The 15,925-nt window shown below is 38.0% G+C and overlaps 6 protein-coding genes and 1 non-coding gene across 10 annotated transcripts; 2 read left to right on the forward strand and 5 right to left on the reverse strand.

Moving 5' to 3' along the window:
* Positions 1-137: 137 nt before the first annotated feature.
* Nph (Nucleophosmin) lies at positions 138-1,802 on the forward strand. The gene is made up of 3 exons (XM_068297631.1): positions 138-294; positions 1,116-1,261; positions 1,356-1,802. The coding sequence occupies exons 1-3, from the start codon at positions 273-275 to the stop codon at positions 1,647-1,649; spliced, it is 462 nt and encodes a 153-aa protein (XP_068153732.1). The 5' UTR covers positions 138-272; the 3' UTR covers positions 1,650-1,802.
* A 171-nt stretch (positions 1,803-1,973) lies between these two features.
* Tace (ADAM 17-like protease Tace) lies at positions 1,974-5,295 on the reverse strand. Of its 2 annotated transcripts, XM_068297304.1 has the most exons (10): positions 5,158-5,295; positions 4,839-5,078; positions 4,341-4,765; positions 4,077-4,271; positions 3,726-3,864; positions 3,281-3,516; positions 2,653-3,216; positions 2,488-2,593; positions 2,256-2,418; positions 1,974-2,181 (listed from the first exon to the last, which is right to left on the reverse strand). In XM_068297304.1, exons 1-10 carry the CDS (start codon positions 5,234-5,236, stop codon positions 2,139-2,141), a joined length of 2,190 nt encoding a protein of 729 aa, XP_068153405.1. In that variant the 5' UTR covers positions 5,237-5,295; the 3' UTR covers positions 1,974-2,138. The 2 variants fall into 2 exon arrangements, with proteins under 2 accessions (XP_068153405.1, XP_068153406.1); XM_068297305.1 differs by lacking the exons at positions 1,974-2,181; positions 2,256-2,418; positions 2,488-2,593; positions 2,653-3,216; positions 3,726-3,864 and having other exon boundaries at positions 3,345-3,516.
* Positions 5,296-5,353: 58 nt separating this feature from the next.
* On the reverse strand, positions 5,354-5,987 carry LOC137582678 (uncharacterized). Its single transcript, XM_068297307.1, has 2 exons — positions 5,557-5,987; positions 5,354-5,505 (listed from the first exon to the last, which is right to left on the reverse strand). The coding sequence occupies exons 1-2, from the start codon at positions 5,859-5,861 to the stop codon at positions 5,385-5,387; spliced, it is 426 nt and encodes a 141-aa protein (XP_068153408.1). The 5' UTR covers positions 5,862-5,987; the 3' UTR covers positions 5,354-5,384.
* A 162-nt stretch (positions 5,988-6,149) lies between these two features.
* Positions 6,150-8,083, reverse strand: LOC137582677 (uncharacterized). The gene is made up of 2 exons (XM_068297306.1): positions 7,781-8,083; positions 6,150-7,706 (listed from the first exon to the last, which is right to left on the reverse strand). Exon 2 carries the CDS (start codon positions 7,608-7,610, stop codon positions 6,345-6,347), a length of 1,266 nt encoding a protein of 421 aa, XP_068153407.1. The 5' UTR covers positions 7,611-7,706; positions 7,781-8,083; the 3' UTR covers positions 6,150-6,344.
* A 384-nt stretch (positions 8,084-8,467) lies between these two features.
* Positions 8,468-13,812, forward strand: Zip99C (Zinc transporter Zip99C). Of its 3 annotated transcripts, none has more exons than XM_068296251.1 (6): positions 8,468-8,847; positions 12,061-12,472; positions 12,535-12,642; positions 12,707-13,117; positions 13,181-13,336; positions 13,398-13,812. In XM_068296251.1, exons 2-6 carry the CDS (start codon positions 12,259-12,261, stop codon positions 13,574-13,576), a joined length of 1,068 nt encoding a protein of 355 aa, XP_068152352.1. In that variant the 5' UTR covers positions 8,468-8,847; positions 12,061-12,258; the 3' UTR covers positions 13,577-13,812. The 3 variants fall into 3 exon arrangements, with proteins under 3 accessions (XP_068152352.1, XP_068152354.1, XP_068152353.1); XM_068296253.1 differs by lacking the exon at positions 8,468-8,847 and adding an exon at positions 9,855-10,037; XM_068296252.1 differs by lacking the exon at positions 8,468-8,847 and adding an exon at positions 9,855-10,030.
* Positions 13,813-14,417: 605 nt separating this feature from the next.
* RpS8 (ribosomal protein S8) lies at positions 14,418-15,902 on the reverse strand. The gene is made up of 4 exons (XM_068296254.1): positions 15,852-15,902; positions 15,481-15,587; positions 14,836-15,247; positions 14,418-14,604 (listed from the first exon to the last, which is right to left on the reverse strand). Exons 1-4 carry the CDS (start codon positions 15,853-15,855, stop codon positions 14,501-14,503), a joined length of 627 nt encoding a protein of 208 aa, XP_068152355.1. The 5' UTR covers positions 15,856-15,902; the 3' UTR covers positions 14,418-14,500.
* On the reverse strand, positions 14,681-14,725 carry LOC137583297 (small nucleolar RNA R442). The gene has a single exon (XR_011033402.1). It is a non-coding gene; the product is annotated as a small nucleolar RNA R442 (small nucleolar RNA).
* Positions 15,903-15,925: the final 23 nt, after the last annotated feature.

A 15,925-nucleotide genomic window follows, 5' to 3' on the forward strand; every position in this document is an offset into this window, starting at 1 on the left:
AAATGTTTCGTAAATTTAATAAAGTTTATTCACTCTATAGACATTGCTTGATTACTGCTAAAGAAATTTATTAAATGTGGTACATTAATTTTTGGTCATCGATATGTTTTTTTTCTTCGGTGTACAGCAACCCTGGAAAGAAACGCATCTTCTCCATCTTCAGCCATAACTGTTTCTTGCCGTACTCACGGGCACGTGTAAAGGAAGAGCTGTTTAAGTTTTGTTAATTATTTTGACATTAGAGTGTATAATTGTGTTCTAGACGCCTTGAAATGGAGACAGAATCGTTTTATGGTAAGGGAATTGTTCTAGAGAAACCGCTTTCCCAAGTAAAGCGCTTAGTGTAATTGGCTTGTACTCGCACCGGCAAATGTTAGAGGAGGGGAAGAGTGTACATATATACATATGTATGTATATATGTATGTACATACATATATGATGAATGTAAAGCGTGTTTTTTACGCTTTTGGTTTCTCACGTTGGCAACACTGACATACCGCATACCAAGTGAAAAATGCTCAGTTTAGTTTGAGTTTGCCATTTCATTATGGAAAGACTTACGCCCGAACAACGTTTACAAATCATTGAAATTTATTATCAAAATTCGTGTTCTGTGAAAAATGTGTTTCGCAAATTACGTCCATATTATGGTCGACACAACCGACCAACCGAGCAAGCCATAAAGGCAATTGTGGACAAATTTCGCACACATTTTACTTTATTGGACATTCAACCATCAAATCGTGTACGGAGAGTGCGCACAGAAGAGAATATTGCAGCTGTAGCGGCCAGTGTCAATGAAGATCGTGAATTGTCCATTCGTCGGCGTTCTCAGCAATTGGGACTGTGTCCTTCGACTACATGGAAGATTTTGCGCAATGATTTAGGTTTAAAACCCTATTGAAGCCGAATGACGCAGTCGCGGCCAACATTTACATGAAGTCATTTTTAAAAAGTAATTGGCAGAGATTGTTTTATCATCTCAAATAAAAATTTAACAATAATATTCAAATTTTGTGTGTTTCATTTCAATTTTAAAAACTAAACGCTTAAAAAAACACCCGTTATGATGAATGTAGTAGATTTAACCCATAATTGTTCTTTTCCGTTTCCAGGTGTTACGCTGAGCGAGAAAGAGCCAATTGCACAGTTCGATGTTCCCGAAATTCCAGAGGAGTATATAGTGCACTCACACAAGTTAATAATTAAACAGATTTCGCTGGGACACGAGGCAAAATCAGGCGAATTCAATGTTGTACAGGTTCGTATCGATGGGATGAAGGGAAGGGAAATGACGAGTTAGAGACGCCTAATGACCTATGCTTTTGTCTTTCTTCATTATTGAATATTTATAGGCTGAAACGAACGCCATTAACGAGGGTGAGAAAAAGACAGTGAAGATTCCCATTGCCGTCCTGAAAGTAGGTGAAACCCGTTGCTTGAAACCAAATGTTGAGTTCCCCAATGGATCGGTCACATTTAAGCTAATCCAAGGCTCCGGTCCGGTCTATGTGTGCGGCAAGGCGGAAATGAATTTCGGCGAGTTTGATGATGGTGATGGTCAAATGTATGAGGATTATTCAGATGAAGAGGAGGAGGAGTACGATGAGGTGCCGCAGACAAACGGCAAGAGCAATAAAAAGAAGTAAACAGATAACATACATTGCGTAGTAATAGAAACAAAATCCAATAATATACATTGTGCATACAAACAACATGGAAACATGTGGAGACGAAGATGAAAAAAAAAACATATTTTTGCTAAAGTATGATGATAATAAAATACAATAGAAATTTCCAAATCTAAACTGTTAGTCTCTTCTAACAATAAGTATAAATATCCATAATCAGTTGGATTTTTATACATCTTTTAAATAATTTATTTTTGTTTGTTGGGCAGTTTGGATTAAAATAATATCCTTATTCCCCACAATCCAAAAATGGCTTGAATGAACTTCAATGAAAAATATTCATTTTTTAATTGGTCTATGTTAAATGGAATTTTATTCATTATGGTTTAAATGTATTTTCAAATGGGTGTTTTTTTTTTTTTTTTATACTTCTTACAAAAGAATTTGTGGCAGTTTTGAGAAGAATGCTCACGGAAGATAAAACAATGGCCGCCACCGGGTTCTATGCTAGTTACAGGCTCGCGCCACCGAGATCTTTTGGCGCGGAACACTGAAAAATAATGAAGAAACAGAATGGGTTTAATATTTTTCAATATTATATATGTACATTTGCCCTTTTCTTACCGTATGTGTATGATTCGACGTCTTTCATCGCTGGGATGTATCAAGTCCAATTTGTGGCTCCACTCTATGAGCTTCATTTCGTGGCGCAATTTTTTGCGATCGAAATAGGAGATGACACAACTAACTGGTATCCAAAAGACTGTGGTGACCAGCACAACGGCCACTGCAATTGTACATGATTATATAGATTATAAAAATTTAAATGGTCTTTTATCTTTGTCATCCAACTTACTGACTATGTTGTCTTTAAGGAAACGCAGGGTCTTGGCCACATTTATTTCCTCGATTATGTCCCAAAAGCGTTCGACCACATCCTGTATGGTCTTCTCGCAAACGCCCTGCAACAAGGAAAGCGTAAGCATTAAATTGGCTAACACGACATTAATATGCCTCTTACCTTATTACAGAATCCTGTAATGCAAGGCGTGCCATCGGGAAGCACATCCGGCGGCTCCACTGGGAAGCAAGTCTCATTGATGCTCATGCGGCAGCAACGTTTGCAAGCATCCGCTATGATATCACACATGCAACTTTGTAGACCTTGCGTCTCACAGTAGGGCACACACTTGCCATTGCGGCACTGTCCGCGTTCCTGGCAAATAGTGCCATCCGCCATAGCCGGCGACTTGGGGCACTCAGCGTGGGCTCCTGTACAACGGGCCTCCTGTTCGCAGGTTGCATATTGTGCCTCTCGACACTTCATTCCCGATGCCATGAATTGACAATTCTGGCAGCATGGCGAATTTTTATCACTGCACATGGCGCCCTGATTGCGTCGCAGTTTACAATTTTTGTCGCAGCACGAGTCATTGTCCTCGGTACCCAGGAGACCGGCGTCGCACTGCTCATCACCTTCGACACGCAAATTGCCACAGAAGGATTCTTCCGGTTCCGAAAAACAACGGCCTGATTTGGCCTGCAACACTTTGCGTATGGAACGGAGAGAACAAGGCGAAAATTTCTGTGAAGAAAGAAGGGATAATGCAGATAAGAAAATGATCTGGTAATAATATACTCCCATTTACCTTATTGTTCACATCATATCCACTGACTGAGTAGGTGTACATGAGAAAGCTGCCACCTTGTGAGGCGCTGGGTGAACATTCTGGTATATCTGGATCATGTTCAGAGCCCCAGTTGTGTCCAAATTCATGGGCAGTGACTAAATCAGCTTCCCGGGTAATAACCCGTTGTCCATAATGATTACGTGAGCTACTTAATCCTGAATTTAAATACAGTGTGTAGCCATTTTTGAAGTACTCTTGATGGTGGGAATTTAGAATTCGTACAGCATTATTAGACACACCCAAATAGATAATATATTGTTATTAGATCTCATAATAAAAATAAAGCTGAATAAACAATAAGAATAAGAGCAATCACATCAAAACGAAGGAGAGAAACCAAGTACAAAATACAAAATGTGTAAGACAAAATGATAATGGAATTAAACAAATGTGGGTTAGCAACCTGGTGTGCATATGCCGCCCACTGAATTGCGGCGTGGGGAGCCAACGTATGCCAAGCCTAAAATGCCACCTTCGAATTTGAGATCGGTAAATAGATGAGCTAAGCAAAAGTCTTTATGACTGTACTCCCGTGAGAAGACCTACATATGTTTAGTATTATTATTATTATAATTGTTATTGTTATTTGGCAAATGCAAGAGACGAAAGACAAATTAGCATTCATAGAGGGGGATAAGAACAAAGACAAGAGAGTTAGGTTTTCAATGTGGTAATGTGATTTATCGCAACTACATGACAATTGATTAGCCACGACAATTTGGCCAAGATATCGATTGCTATGTGATTAACCTACCTCGAGTAAATTGCGTACATCCCACTTTTCGCGTATCATATTGTAATGAGCTTCACCACCACGTAAACGGGTCGGTTCTGAATGAACCACAATTTTTTTGATTACAAAGCCCATGCCCTTGAAGCCCTCCTGATCGGAACGATCTTGCCAAACAGTATCATTGTAGATTTTGTGCACACGATCTATGAGACTTATCTGGAAAGGCAGATACAAGAGGGATAAACAATGAATTCAACAAGTTGAAAAGTTGCTTGGTATGCTTACCAGATAATTAATAGTAGTTTTTGTATTACCACCGCCCATTTCCTGAAAGAAACGATAGTCGGCCACAAGGAGCAAGGGACATCGCGTCTTGGTGGGCGTGTATTCATATTGATCCGATTGACGCTTTTCTCTTGAATGTTCCATTTCATCTTCTTTGCTTTCCAGTTCAAGGCCCTCTTTGATATAGCCACAAGTCTTGGGCATATCGCTATCCCCATTATGTTTTTTATTTAACTTGACATCGGATGATTTATAGGCCACCATGGTGTCTTTCTTAGCATTGGGTAAATGGCGCCAGGAAGGCTCTATGTGATAGGTTTCATCGGGCAGGTGGATTGACATTGTCATAGTGCCATCTTCAATATGGGCACGAACTGATGATTCCAGTTCGCCAAAAACGCGACCCGTATAAAAACTGTCATGATCTTTGATATCAAGAGAGTGTGTTAGAAATATACATACGTATATTAACATGCTCAATACTTTAACTGTACTTACCCATATGCACCACAGTCTCATTGCCATCAGCGTCCACGGCGTAGGCGCGGAATTTACTATGGAGGACATCGCGATGAGGATGTAAAATCAGTCGAAAGTTTTTACCTAATGTGGTAAACTCCACTTCTTTGATAACATTAAAAGGATTACTGCTAGGTTTAATGCCCCTCTTCACCACCCGATGTATAACATCGTTCTTGTGGAATACCTCATAATGGCGCAGCGTCCTTTGCAAAGCCACTAGAGCAAACAAATTGGGAGAGAAAATCAAAGAAAGTCTTCAAGTTTTTGAGATTTCTATGTTTTAAGTCATGCTTACCGCAATTTTCAATCAATAGACAAGCGAATAACACATAAATTATTGTAGAACCACACAAACTAATGCATTTTGTAAACATTTTTCGCTCTCAATATTTTTCTGAATTATTGATTTTTTGTTGCTACCAGCTCATCAGCTGACGCAACTGTCTATAAGTCAGGCGTCAGCTGCTCGATAATAAATGTTATCGGATTGGCGCTCAGTTTAAGACTGGCGAATGTTCAAAATTATTTTGGTGGAGAATTATGTTTGTTAGAGTATGGATCATCCATTATAGGAATAGGTGCAAGTTTATTATCCACGCCATAGAACTGGCCATTTAGGGACTTTCTTCTTGGCTTTGGCATACTACAAGGGATAAATGTTATATTATAATAATAACTGGTATTAAATATTTACTTATTTATATCAGTGCCATAGACCCTGATAGTCACATAATCCTTGGGAACATTATTCAAAAATTTCGTGTAACGATAACGTAGATATTTATTATTGCGACATGATAAATTTGGCCTCAAATGCTCCAATTGATATTTAAAACTTGGCAATACAACCCAATTATTATCTGGTAAATGTAGGAAATCCCGTGGTCCTTTTTCTTCATCAATATTCCGCTCAGCTTCCTTGGGCTTGAATTCGGCTATAATTTTTTCTATGTCGATCTTAACAGGCAGATTTGTCAATGGATCACAAGGAAATGGCATGTTTTAATTATAAGCAGAGAATTTATATAAAATAATTTACAAAGCATTAAATCCAAAAATGTATTGAAAGTTGATTAAATTTAACAAATTTTTTTGATGAGTTAAGCCAAGATATTTTGTCAATATATATTTAAAATCCGTCCAGACTTGGACAATGATTAACTTTGATGAAAAACATATAAAACATGGCATTAATAAAAGTACACTCAGGAAGCAAATCCATATAATTTGGCCCAATTTACAAACAACTCTTAATGGCATAAAATTATATGAAGATTCAGTTGGTTATTTGTCTGCTAAATTTTATATTTGGCTTATTTATTTAAATTGTTAAAAGTTTTGTTTTTGTTTTCAATTTACATATACATTTAAATGTTTTAAGCAGCAAGAAAATTCTTTGACTTAAGCCTAGAATTGTTGCTAAAACACGAGTCAATATTTAAAATCGTTTACAGGATAGATAATCCTGTTCCTCCACTACCTTCATTTTTGCAGCTCAGCCATATTTGCTTCAAAAATTGCTGTATTGATTTTGTGTTTCAGGGCAATAAGAACTTCCCGATTGTTCATGGCACGCATCTCATTGGCCACATATTCACCATAAGTAGAGAATTCATCGCGAGGTGATGTGGATGTCGGAGCCGCCGCCAGAATAGGTGGACTGGGAGCCTTTGGGGGAGATAATGTTGATGAATTGACTACATTATTAAGTCGTGGGAGCCGCAGAGTGCCAGTGGCTATGCTAGTAGTGCCATTGCTGACATTCGGTGTGCTGGTATTCGCCGAAAGGGAAGGAGCTGCTGATGATGTAGTTAAAATGGTTGTGGTGGAGGCGTTTGGATCATAGTAGATACGCTTGGGTGCCGGCGTCATCGAGGCCGGTCCTTGCTGCTCTTCGAAGTACCCATCCTCCTGATTGATGGTATCCCGGCGCTGAATTTTTATGATACGAGTAGGAACCACATGCACAGAGCTTGAGTTGGAGGCATTTGAAGTCGATTGGTAATGCAGTTCCCCGCTATCATTAGCCTGAAAGCTTACAGTTTCCATGGCTGTCGGTTGATGATGATGATGATGGTGGTTCTGGTACTGCGAGTGCGGATGCAGATCTATCATAGTTGTAGCTGGCTGATGATGGTGATGATGATGTTGCGGCTGCTGCGGTTGCGTCTCGACCGGTTCAGGTTCATCCTCATTTATCTGATGCACATATGATGCAGGCCCGTTCAGATCCTTGGGTAATTTTGGCTTGCTCTCCTCTACCACATCCTGTTCATCCATATCATCCACATCTTTGGTTGTCTCTTCGATGAGTTTCTCCAATTCCTGGGCACCTTTGCTGGGATGTGACTTGCGGATGGAATACTCTTCATTCATGCTGCTGCTGTTATTATCGGCACTAACCTCGCCCAGTACAAATTTCTGATCCGTTTTGAGTCGACCCTTGGTTGAACGGCACGCATAGGGCGAACTGAGAAAACTGAGATTTTTGAAGCCAAACCACTTGGAATTGTATGGCTCTTTTCTCTTCATGCGACTGATCTCTCTGTGATATTGTGTGCGTAGCGTGTGAAATTTTTTCTCCAATTCTTGGATAGGTATATTGCCACCGATAACTCCGCTCACTTCGTTCAGAAGTTTTTGCTTTACGTCCTTTTTGCGATACTCATCGCAAGTCATGTCCCACAGGCCACGGCGCTGTCTATACTCGCTGATCAACAGCAATGTTTTCTCCCTGGTCCACTCCATTTTTAGAACTAGCAAAACGATGTCAACGCCAGGCCTTAGTCCCAGTCCCGGGAACCCAGACAAAACAATAAGACAATGCGACCCTGCTGCTGCTCCCTTTGATTGAGAGGAGATCGAGAAGGAAGCTTTTAATAGATCAAAGTAATGTATTTATGTATAAAGCTATATACCTCAACTATCCGATCCGCTCTGCCTTGGCCAATTTATTTTTGTGTTTTTGCTCTTCTTCTTCACCCTCTGCTGTTACTACTCCAAAAAGAAAATACACAAAAACCGTTTGTACCAGCTGCCGATTTACTTGTTATTCGTTACAATTTTTATGTACGCGGGACTCTCACTTGCACTATTTTCGTTTTGTGGATGTGGCGGCAAAATGACGTTGGCTTTATAGTTGTTAATAAAATATTTGTTTTGCGAAGTTACAACAAATTTACAAGTTTCCCTTCCTGCTCACGCCCCCGCTTGGATTGCTATGTATCCATTATCGATGTGTGATTCATCGATATCGATAGGCAAAAACATTGAGCATTAAGCCGCATCCACACTAAAAAGCATTTACTGCAATAATAAATGCGCTTATACAAAACAAATGACAAACCATAATAATTAAAAGATAATTAAATTGTGGCTTAATCAAGCATTTAAATTAGAATTGATTGAAATCTTGCGATGTTCTTTGCTTTGAACAAAATCAAAAGCGAAATGAACTGCTTGTCTATGTTATACCATAGCAAACGAAATCATCAAGAAAATATATTAGAAATAAAATGTTTTTGATTATTTTAATGAATTTCAGAACAGCCACGATAAGCGGTTAGGTAATCGATTGTTGATAACACCCACCAATCAGCTGACCGGCCATATTGGTCTTCCACACGACACTCAAGTAAACAAAAACTCTTTGTACTTGTTATTTTCAAGTTTATTCAGATTCAGTGTTTACCCCCGGGCTAGACAATAAGCCAATCCTATGATGAAATTAAGTGGATGAATAAAAATCTATAAATAATCAAAATTCACAAAAAGGAGTAAACCCCAATAAATACACCAGACACAATTTAAAAAAGATACTGCGCATTAGACATATTTTTACATATTTTGTGCACAAAACAAAGCGCATTTCAAGTAAACGCGCAGTAAAATATATTTTAAGCAATTTTTTCAATTGTGATATGTTGTTGGAACGCCGAAATGATAAGACTAGGACGTGCCGCTGGCCTTGAACATTATAATCTCGGTGAGTCACACATACAAACATATGTATGCATGTGGAAGGATGGTAACTAACCTAGTGTAAGATTTAATAAATGTACATATGCATATATTTGTATACACATAAATTGCCGCCATAATAAAAACGGCCATATTTGATTTGATTTTGCAAACAGCACTCAAACTAATCGGAAAATCTAAGCACCACTTGAAAATGGTTGGACGTATGTATGTACGGGGCGTATTGTGTGTGGTTTCCATATGTACATATGTATGTATATACACACAGCCTCACATCAAGACAGATCGAATAAAATTGTTTTGTAGACAACAACAATAATATCTACATACGAGTTGTTTGATGTTTGATAACTGGTTTATGACTTGATCAGGTTTAACGGCCTCCCGTTTGTCTGCAGAAATGCTTGATAATTCTAATGTTGTCACAATGTAATACTCACGTAAAAGTTTTCGTTGTTTCTTATCAATTTTGTTGTATTACACATGACAGTAAATATTTGATCAATCATTGCTCCAAACCCAAAACGTAGCTGGAGCACGTTTTACAGTGATTATAAAAGCTCCCTCTCCCCCTGCTGCACTTTTAAAACAAATGAATGCACACCAATGTATGTATGTATGCATATAAACATATATATATGTGTGTGTGTGGGTACATATGTAGAGTGCAGCGTGCAAAAAAATTATCTACGCCATTTCGTAGAGGACAAAAAGAAATTAAATAAAAAATATATAATAACTCTGATGGCAACAACAATCTGTGTGAATCATGTAAAATGTCGAGATATAGAGTAAACTTCTCTGGAACCCCCCAAAGTGGAATTGATTCCCAAGTCTATCTGCCCTGTCGATGTCTATAAGAATGCCAACGAAACATTTTTTGCCTTTCAGAACGTGAAGAGTTACCGGCGTGATAAGACCTACAAAAAACCGAAACCGAAAGAAGCTTGGAGCATAAATTTCCGCATTAGTAGTAACAAGTGTGTGTGTCCGTGTGTGTGTCCGTGTGTGTGTGTGTGTGTGTGTGAATGTCAGCAAATTATATTGTGCTAACAGTTGAACAAAAAATAAAAATAATAATACTGACGCCACAAATCAAGTTCAAACCCACAAAACGGAGGCCATCATCGTCGACAGACTCTCATCCATATGTTATTGGATCGAACTACATTATACCCAACTAGCGAGTAAGATGTATGCTAAATACTAGAACCAAGAACGACTAAAAATTCCAATTAAGAATAAGATAACATGCCCTTCAGTAGTTACAGGGTATTATGGCAAAAAAAAACCAAAATAATTGAAGTACTTTTGCATATGTATGAAATGATGATGCTTTTGTATTCAATATCTTATGCTTCAATAGAAAACAACAGTACATACCGACAATAAAATATATAACTACATATACATATGTACATACATATGTGTTCCTCAATTAATATGATTCTAAGTAGGCATATGTATAAACTACTGAATTTAGACTCTTCAAACAAAATGCTACAACTGACATAAAAATTATGCCTTTGCTTTTATTTACACAGTTGCCTATTAAATTCTGTGTTTTTTTTTCTACCAAAGGCGTTTAACTTCAGCAGACTTATCTAGTATTATAAAAACCACATTAAAGATTAATGAAATTGTTTCTCAAAAACTCAAATGAACTTTGAAAAACAAAGCAACAAAGACAACTCTTTTCTTTTGTTCTCTGATTTTCGGGTTTTTATGACAGTTCGATGACGATCTAAATTGTTGTTGACGTTGATAAGACTTGTGTTTAGCAGGGTAGTTAGTAGATAGATATTATTCCTAACTACCGTTTGCTGATAACATGTAAAAAAGCCACATGGAAATGTAAAAGGTGTACCTTAACTTAAAACGTTTATCGAACGCATTCTCCATGCCTATTTCGTAAAATTTGTGACGTATACGTATACGTGATATATGTGGATCATAATCATTATGAATTAAGAATTACTCATAATATTTTGGTTAGACAGTTTTAAAGACATTTTTATACCTGAACTATTGCCGCCTATTTGCAAAAAAAGCTATTACAAAGTTCAACGATATCTTATCACAAAATTCAAAAGAAAAATCGAACAGTTTAAGCTGCTACAGATACAAGACGAGCAGCGCACTGATACAGACTGACATGACTACTTAAACAGAGTCCCACTTGCCTTAGTCGTATTGTGTACGTATGTTAACAACCACGGATATTATAAGAAAAACTAACTAAAGAAAATACATAGTACTAATAAATGCATCTGTAAGAATTTAGTTAGTGTCTGTGTGAGTTTAGCAACTGGGTCGCCTTGGGATGATATTACATACCTAACATCATGGCAACTGGAAAAATGTGATCATAGATGAATTAATAACGGGGACTCACAGTTATATTTCGAAAAACTTAATAACTTACTTGTGATGTCGAGCAATTTAAATAACAAGTAGTGAAAATGATTTTAAATTACAATTGAATTGACCATTATTTTAGTGTCTGTCCTCTTAAGACCTAAAGCATGGTTTTAATACAATTGTCAACTATTAAATGCACTTCAGCCTGATGACAAAACAATCAAAGAAGTTTTATTTAAAGAAAAGTGAAATGACAAAATAATACAAAAGAGTTTTGAAGTATTGAAATATAAAATGAAAGAGACCTATTAATAGCTCATTGTTTCAGATGCACCTGTCTTTTATAAACATATAGTTGACTTCCGCTAAACTAAGACTTATATTTATGTACATATAAAAGAAGAAACATTATTCGATACTCATCTTGAACAACTAGTAGAGTCGTTTAGCAACAATGTCTGATAAACTGTCACTTTTTACACAGTATTTACTTATCTAGTCATACTTAAGTCTGTGGTACTTAAATTTTACACAAGCATGCTTATCGATCCAAACGAGTTGGTCGCCTGTTGTTGCTGCTGCTCCTTCCTTTCCTCTGATATACTCTCTGATACTGGCGTCCATTGTTGACGTATTCATATCAAAGAAAAGAGATTTGCACATCAAATTGTCCGATTCCAAAAGCGGCGCATCTATAGGAATGGTTGCTAGGTGGCTTAATTCTAGACACACACAAACACACATAGACACAAACACATTTAAAAAGTATCTCGACACATTAGATTGACACAAAATTTATTTGAAAAAATTGTTTTCCTTTTTTTAAATTTGCATATATTATTTCGGACTATTTTAGTTAACACAAACTGTTAGTACAAAAAGGATTGGTTTTTGGTTTTGGCCATAAAGTGTTCATGAGATATGCGAATTTAAGACATCGTAAGAAGGATTAACCGCGACCAGGGAAAGGAAAAGCACATCCATAGAAAACACGAGGACGACGACGACAAAGGAAGGAAGAAACTATTATACTCAGCGGACAGAGCCGATAACAATGAGCACTAATAGCAGCAGTTTCTTTGAGGAACATTTCGCCATGCTCTACTCCAATCTGATGAATCAATATGTGCCCGAATATTTTCATAGTTTTCAATATACACCATGGATATTCTCACTACTGGGATCGGTGGTGATTGGTCTCAGTGGCATTTTTCCATTGTTCATTATACCCACAAGTGAAAAAATGGAGAAGGAAGGCTACAAAGATCGTAAGTTGAGAGAAAATCATGTGTTATCAGCCGCTATAATATCACATTCGCATGAATTTTAGCTTCCGAATCGAAATTTCTGCGAGTGCTATTAAGCTTTGCCGTTGGCGGACTATTGGGTGATGTTTTTCTTCATTTGTTGCCCGAAGCCTGGGAAGGTGATAACCAAGGTGAGTGAGTCACATAATTAACTGTCATGCAAAGCCTTATTTTAATGGAATGCCATCTCTCTAGATCCATCGAGCCATCCGTCATTGCGTTCCGGGTTGTGGGTATTATCTGGCATTCTCATTTTTACTATAGTTGAAAAAATCTTCTCGGGATACACAAGTGCCGACGAAGAGAATCCTCAGCCCAAATGTGTTGAAATTGCAAATTGTTTGCTGCGTCGCCATGGCGGTCAATTACCAGAGGGACAGACGGCAGAGAACTGCGGTGCATGCGACATTGAAGATGTGGACAAAGTCTGCTTTCTCCGCGAACGTGAACAAAAGGCCCAGGAACAAAAGGAGAAGCCCAAAAAAGTGGCTGGCTATCTAAATCTGTTGGCAAATTCTATTGACAATTTCACACACGGTTTAGCTGTAGCCGGTTCGTTTTTGGTCTCCTTTAGACATGGAGTCTTGGCCACATTTGCCATATTGCGTATGTATATTTAACAGATAATTTTGACAGTTATGTGATATTGCTTTGTAAACTTCGTTGCAGTGCATGAAATTCCCCATGAGGTAGGCGATTTTGCCATTCTTTTGCGTTCCGGTTTCAGTAGATGGGATGCGGCTCGTGCTCAGCTTCTAACAGCCGGAGCTGGACTTTTAGGTGCTTTGGTGGCCATTGGCGGCTCTGGTGTAACCTCAGCTATGGGTATATTAATGATAATTTGTCGCTCTCGTCCGTTGTTTTACCCTGTCGCTTACTTTTACAGAGGCTCGCACATCCTGGATTATGCCATTTACCGCTGGCGGTTTTCTGCATATTGCTCTGGTCACAGTATTACCTGATCTCCTGAAGGAAGAGGAACGCAAGGAGTCTGTGAAACAGCTTCTGGCCTTGGTCTTTGGCATCGCGTTAATGGCTGTCATGACAATGCTCTTCGAACACTAGACAGCTGCAATAGGAAGCGAAAATTGGCATTATTGCTTTTGTAACTAAAAAGAAATTGTTATTGGCAGGACAAATTACGAGGAAATTTGTTGAATGTACTTTACAGCGTTATGTAGGTAATTATAGCCATATCTAATACGAATGATATTCGAACTATTGTTATTAACTACGTATTATGTTCCATAGAAGTATGTGTAAAATATAAATATACAAAGATACATTTTTCTAAGCTCAAATTTATGTTTTGGATTTCCTTTCTATTCCATTTCTTGTTAATAAGAACAGTTGTAAACAATTATTACAAAGTCAACTTAATCGTAATTACTTTTGACTTGAATTAATTTCAGCTGTTCTTTTGAAACTTCTAAAGATAGTTTTGCTATGAGCTCTCAAAATTTTAAACTGGAACTCAGGGCCTAATTTCTTTTTGAGTTTTCTTGTTGCCTTTGTGAGGCAGTTGACCCTGATCGCAGATAATAACTGTTTTTTTTTTTTCTTGAAAGCATGTATAACTAAACATATAAAAGCAGAGCTGACTTATTAAATAATAAGACTCAAGGGATCCGGCTTTGACCGCTTGGAATGAATATTACAATCGATTTGGACTCAATTATTTACAGACTCGGCAGATTCAAAGAACTAGGCCCGGTCATTAGCATAAATAATAATGAATTAATCGATTCCATTTCTAAATTTTAAATAATAGAATCCAATTGACATGTCCTACGTCATAAACATAATGTATTGATCCTTAAACTAATTGAAATGCAAATATCTTTTAGTACAACAAATTTTCTAACAAGCATCCCCGAAATATTCCATAAATTAAATTAAGTTTCAATTGTCTTTTCCTATAAAAAAACAAGCCGTTTTATTTTTTCTCTGGTGCAAATCTATAAAAATCTGCCTGCTTATCTAATGCGTTTATTTCTTAGACTTGATCTTCTTAAGGTAGAATTCCAATTCCTTGCCTTCCAGAATGTAGCCATCGGACCGACCGCACTGTCCAGGGCGGGAGGAAATGCAAGCTAAAATGGAAATGATGAAACAAATTAAGTGAAACCCAAAAATAAAAAAAAAAAAAGATTTCTTTGTTTAAGAAAAGCTCAGAGTAACTATGACAGCAAAATCACACCCAACAGGCTTGAGTCTATCTTAAAACAAGATTGATTCAATATAAATTTGTTGGATCGCTATGGTGTTGACATCATGGCAAAAAGGACTAAAGGAAATAAAACTAAATACTTCGTTGTACATACCCAGGATGCGACCAGAAGTGAATTGATCTTCGACAGCCTGTTCAACCTTGCCGAACTTTTGGCGCTCCAGATACTTCTTCATGACCTTTTCGCTGCGCTTCTTGGTCAGAACATCATTCTCGTCCTCCTTCTGGGCGTGCTTGGGATTGCGCTTACGGCCCAGGGGCAAAACGTAATGTGATTCATACCACTGGCGGAATGGCGTGGCATCGATGACCACAATGCTGTTCTTCACCAGAGTCTTGGTGCGCACCAACTCGTTGTTGGAGGCATTGTACACAACATCGGCGATACGAGTCTTGCGTGCGACACCTTCGGAAGCCCATGCGAAATTGCCGGTTTCCAGACGCAGAGCGCGCAATTTGGTGTTACCACCACGGGTGCGGACTTTGTGCACGCGGGCACCACCAAGCTAAAAACATAAGAAAAAAGGTATAAATCAGACAAGTTCACAAAAAACCACACGTAAGGTGGATAATGCGAATCGACACATGGCGCTGGCGAACAATCAGTAGTCCGAACATAATGCTTTTTAATCATCAATGAGTTTGTGTTACAGTTGACACGCGTTAACATCATTTTAATAATTCAACAGCACCAGATGGAGCCCGATACCCTCCTTCCACTTTTATTCAATTTCCTCACCTTGGTGTTGGCAGCAGGACGACCCAACTCGAACTTGCGCTTCTTGCGGAGCGACTTGCGCTTGCCACCAGTGGCACGTCGTTTGTGTGCACTATCACGGCTAATACCTGTAAGAAATATACAAGTCTATTACTCTATTACGACAATGTAATGTGCTTGTAAAAAAAAAAAAAAACATCCGAAAAATCGGGGGCACGCGGTGGTGGCTCCAATTTTAAAAAGTGCACATTGCCCATTAAATCAATGGAAATTAATCTTTAATTGGTTCCTTCACACGCTGCCGTAACTTAGTTATGCTTTTACATAGTTTTAAGCTATTTTCCAAGCATTTTTCTGGATATTTTTCAAACAATTTGCACGAGCCGACTCACCCATCTTCGAGTAAAAAGCGAGAAAGAAAGGAAAAGACCTCGTGTCAAAATATTTTAGGTTATTTTTTTGACAA

Source organism: Drosophila tropicalis, unplaced genomic scaffold (genome assembly GCF_018151085.1).
Source record: "Drosophila tropicalis isolate 14030-0801.00 unplaced genomic scaffold, ASM1815108v1 contig_859, whole genome shotgun sequence".
NCBI lineage: Eukaryota > Metazoa > Arthropoda > Insecta > Diptera > Drosophilidae > Drosophila > Drosophila tropicalis.

What these genes read in the sequence shown, in the direction of transcription:
- Nph (XM_068297631.1), top strand. Translation starts at nt 273, where the DNA reads ATGGAGACAGAATCGTTTTATG. An exon ending in GGAGACAGAATCGTTTTATG is followed by an intron (nt 295 to 1,115) that starts GTAAGGGAATTG and finishes TTCCGTTTCCAG; the next exon opens with GTGTTACGCTGAGCGAGAAA. An exon ending in GCGAATTCAATGTTGTACAG is followed by an intron (nt 1,262 to 1,355) that starts GTTCGTATCGAT and finishes GAATATTTATAG; the next exon opens with GCTGAAACGAACGCCATTAA.
- Tace (XM_068297304.1), bottom strand. Translation starts at nt 5,236, where the DNA reads ATGTTTACAAAATGCATTAGTTTGTGTGGTTCTACAATAATTTATGTG. An exon ending in TGAGACTGTGGTGCATATGG is followed by an intron (nt 4,766 to 4,838) that starts GTAAGTACAGTT and finishes TTGATATCAAAG; the next exon opens with ATCATGACAGTTTTTATACG. An exon ending in CCTTAAAGACAACATAGTCA is followed by an intron (nt 2,419 to 2,487) that starts GTAAGTTGGATG and finishes GTACAATTGCAG; the next exon opens with TGGCCGTTGTGCTGGTCACC.
- LOC137582678 (XM_068297307.1), bottom strand. Translation starts at nt 5,861, where the DNA reads ATGCCATTTCCTTGTGATCCATTGACAAATCTGCCTGTTAAGATCGAC. An exon ending in TATGGCACTGATATAAATAA is followed by an intron (nt 5,506 to 5,556) that starts GTAAATATTTAA and finishes TATCCCTTGTAG; the next exon opens with TATGCCAAAGCCAAGAAGAA.
- LOC137582677 (XM_068297306.1), bottom strand. Translation starts at nt 7,610, where the DNA reads ATGGAGTGGACCAGGGAGAAAACATTGCTGTTGATCAGCGAGTATAGA.
- Zip99C (XM_068296251.1), top strand. Translation starts at nt 12,259, where the DNA reads ATGAGCACTAATAGCAGCAGTTTCTTTGAGGAACATTTCGCCATGCTC. An exon ending in GAAGGAAGGCTACAAAGATC is followed by an intron (nt 12,473 to 12,534) that starts GTAAGTTGAGAG and finishes CATGAATTTTAG; the next exon opens with CTTCCGAATCGAAATTTCTG. An exon ending in CTGGGAAGGTGATAACCAAG is followed by an intron (nt 12,643 to 12,706) that starts GTGAGTGAGTCA and finishes CCATCTCTCTAG; the next exon opens with ATCCATCGAGCCATCCGTCA.
- RpS8 (XM_068296254.1), bottom strand. An exon ending in GTCCTGCTGCCAACACCAAG is followed by an intron (nt 15,248 to 15,480) that starts GTGAGGAAATTG and finishes TTATGTTTTTAG; the next exon opens with CTTGGTGGTGCCCGCGTGCA. An exon ending in CACTTCTGGTCGCATCCTGG is followed by an intron (nt 14,605 to 14,835) that starts GTATGTACAACG and finishes TTTCCATTTTAG; the next exon opens with CTTGCATTTCCTCCCGCCCT.